The 2033-nt window shown below is 43.8% G+C and overlaps 1 protein-coding gene across 1 annotated transcript; it reads right to left on the bottom strand.

Annotated features, from left to right (window-relative positions):
- On the bottom strand, positions 1-1178 carry LOC105060225 (uncharacterized protein At2g39795, mitochondrial). Its single transcript, XM_073247746.1, has 3 exons — positions 906-1178; positions 498-823; positions 1-357 (listed from the first exon to the last, which is right to left on the bottom strand). Exons 1-3 carry the CDS (start codon positions 1092-1094, stop codon positions 198-200), a joined length of 675 nt encoding a protein of 224 aa, XP_073103847.1. The 5' UTR covers positions 1095-1178; the 3' UTR covers positions 1-197.
- Positions 1179-2033: the final 855 nt, after the last annotated feature.

Below are 2033 nucleotides of genomic sequence, written 5' to 3'. Positions count from 1 at the left end.
TAATAAAATGTAGAATCATATTAGACTGTTATAAATTAGATCGAACCAACATTTTTCATCAACGGATACAACTTGTACAACAAAAAATTAACATATATAAAAAGCAGCATGTGAGCCCAGTGGTAAATCAGTAGAACAAGAATAAACCCGGAAACATAAGCAGAGAGATCAAACACCAAAAATCACGATATACCTCACTATTTCTTGACGTAAGATTCAACATTTCTCAACCACCGGAGCAGCTCGGTCTTATCCTTATTCGCCATGTACCCGTGCAAGAACTCCGCAAGATCATCATTCACCCCCCTCTCCTCCAAGAACTCCCGCACCGCACTCCCCAGCTCCTCATCCAATTCCCTGTCCACGCGACCCCAAAATCAGTTCCACAAACCATTCAATACACAACGCACGCGAGAGAGAGAGAGAGAGAGAGAGAGAGAGAGAGAGAGAGAGAGAGATTGGAAGAAAGTTTAGATTTTTTTTTTTTTTTTGATTACTTGAAGTCGGGCCCCATGTAAGGCCGGGGGGCGGCAGGGCCACGGTGGAGAGGGAAGACCTTCTCAACGTCAATAGAATCCGGCCAGGCCGAGCAGACGAACTGGAGGACATAATCGGAGGCCTCGCCCTTTGAGACCTCCACTAAAAGACTAATGTGAAGACGGGCATCGTCCTCATCAGCCATCGCCGACCTCTTCGACGGGGCGGCGCCGTCGAACATGGTGGCATCGATCTTGACGTCCTCCCGGCCGTGCTTGCGCGTCAGCCGGATCCACTGCTCGCCAGACCGGTCGTCGACGGTGAACGACTCGAAGGTCGCCGCCGGCTGGAGAAAGGATTCAAGGAGGAATCAGATGGAGCAATATGGGGCAAATATTGGGGGAGGGATGGGGCGGCAAGGGGATTACCGGGAGGGGGGGTCGGGATTCGGCCTCGTAGGTGATCTCGGTCCGGAGGACGCGGAGGAGGTTCTCTTTGAAGGCAGAGCGGCGCATCTCGGAGATATAGGAGCGGATGGAGAGGGCACCGGTGCAAGGAGGAGGAACTGAGGTTTTCGGGAGGAGGAGCCTCCGAGCGGGGAGGAGGAACCGAGCCATGACAAGCGCCGGCGGTTCTGGGCTTCGGTGTGGCTTCCGATGGTTTCCCTGGGGTTTTACCGGGGGTTTTAGGAAAGGGAGTAGTGATGACCTAAAATAGGGACGGTATTGATTTGCGGACCACGGGAATGGGTTCCAGGGCTGTCAAGACGGGCCGGGCCTCTAAACGAATTAGGATGGACTGATCCGTTTAACTGATGGATTAAAAAAAAATTTATCCGATCTGATCCGTTATAGATCACAGATTAAATAGATTAATTTATTAAAATTTAAAAAAAATATATAAATAATAATATAAATTAAATTTCATATTCAACTTAAACTCAAATCAATTTATCAAAATCTCACATCTTAATTCTTAAAATCATAAAATAAAATTATCAAGCTTGAACTAAATACTTAAAACAATCCAAACTTAAAAGATTTTAAGTTTCAATTTTTAAAACTAATTTAGAGATAAATTAAAATTTCAAAAAATTATCCTCCACATCATTATTGTGGTCCTCATCATTCAATTCTTCATCTTCTTCCTCTTCTTAATCAATTATCTCTTCAATAACATTAGAACCCTCTTTTGAAATATATATATATATATATATATATATATATATATATATATATATATAAAGAGACGGATCCGTCCGCCCCGACCCATCCCGATCCGTTCGACCCACTTACCTAGATGGAGTGGGTCATTTGACCCGCTTTTAAATGAGTTGCTAAAATATGAACCCAATCCATCCCATTTACATAGTGCCAATCCGACGGGTCCAATCCAAATTGATAGTTCTATGGGTTTCATAGGGAGAACATAGTTAGGCAGGCGTAGGCAAGCCACCAGGGCTTGGCTTGACAGTTGGAATAATTTTGTCGAGTTGAGATCAAATAACAAAACAACCAACATAAAAAGTATATATATTTTTATTATTTTTATTTTTT

The sequence above is a fragment of the Elaeis guineensis genome, chromosome 1, assembly GCF_000442705.2.
Source record: "Elaeis guineensis isolate ETL-2024a chromosome 1, EG11, whole genome shotgun sequence".
Taxonomy (NCBI): Eukaryota; Viridiplantae; Streptophyta; class Magnoliopsida; order Arecales; family Arecaceae; genus Elaeis; species Elaeis guineensis.
This window is presented reverse-complemented; position numbering and strand designations above follow the sequence as displayed.

What these genes read in the sequence shown, in the direction of transcription:
- LOC105060225 (XM_073247746.1), bottom strand. Translation starts at nt 1,094, where the DNA reads ATGGCTCGGTTCCTCCTCCCCGCTCGGAGGCTCCTCCTCCCGAAAACC. An exon ending in AATCCCGACCCCCCCTCCCG is followed by an intron (nt 824 to 905) that starts GTAATCCCCTTG and finishes TCCTTTCTCCAG; the next exon opens with CCGGCGGCGACCTTCGAGTC. An exon ending in TACATGGGGCCCGACTTCAA is followed by an intron (nt 358 to 497) that starts GTAATCAAAAAA and finishes TCGCGTGGACAG; the next exon opens with GGAATTGGATGAGGAGCTGG.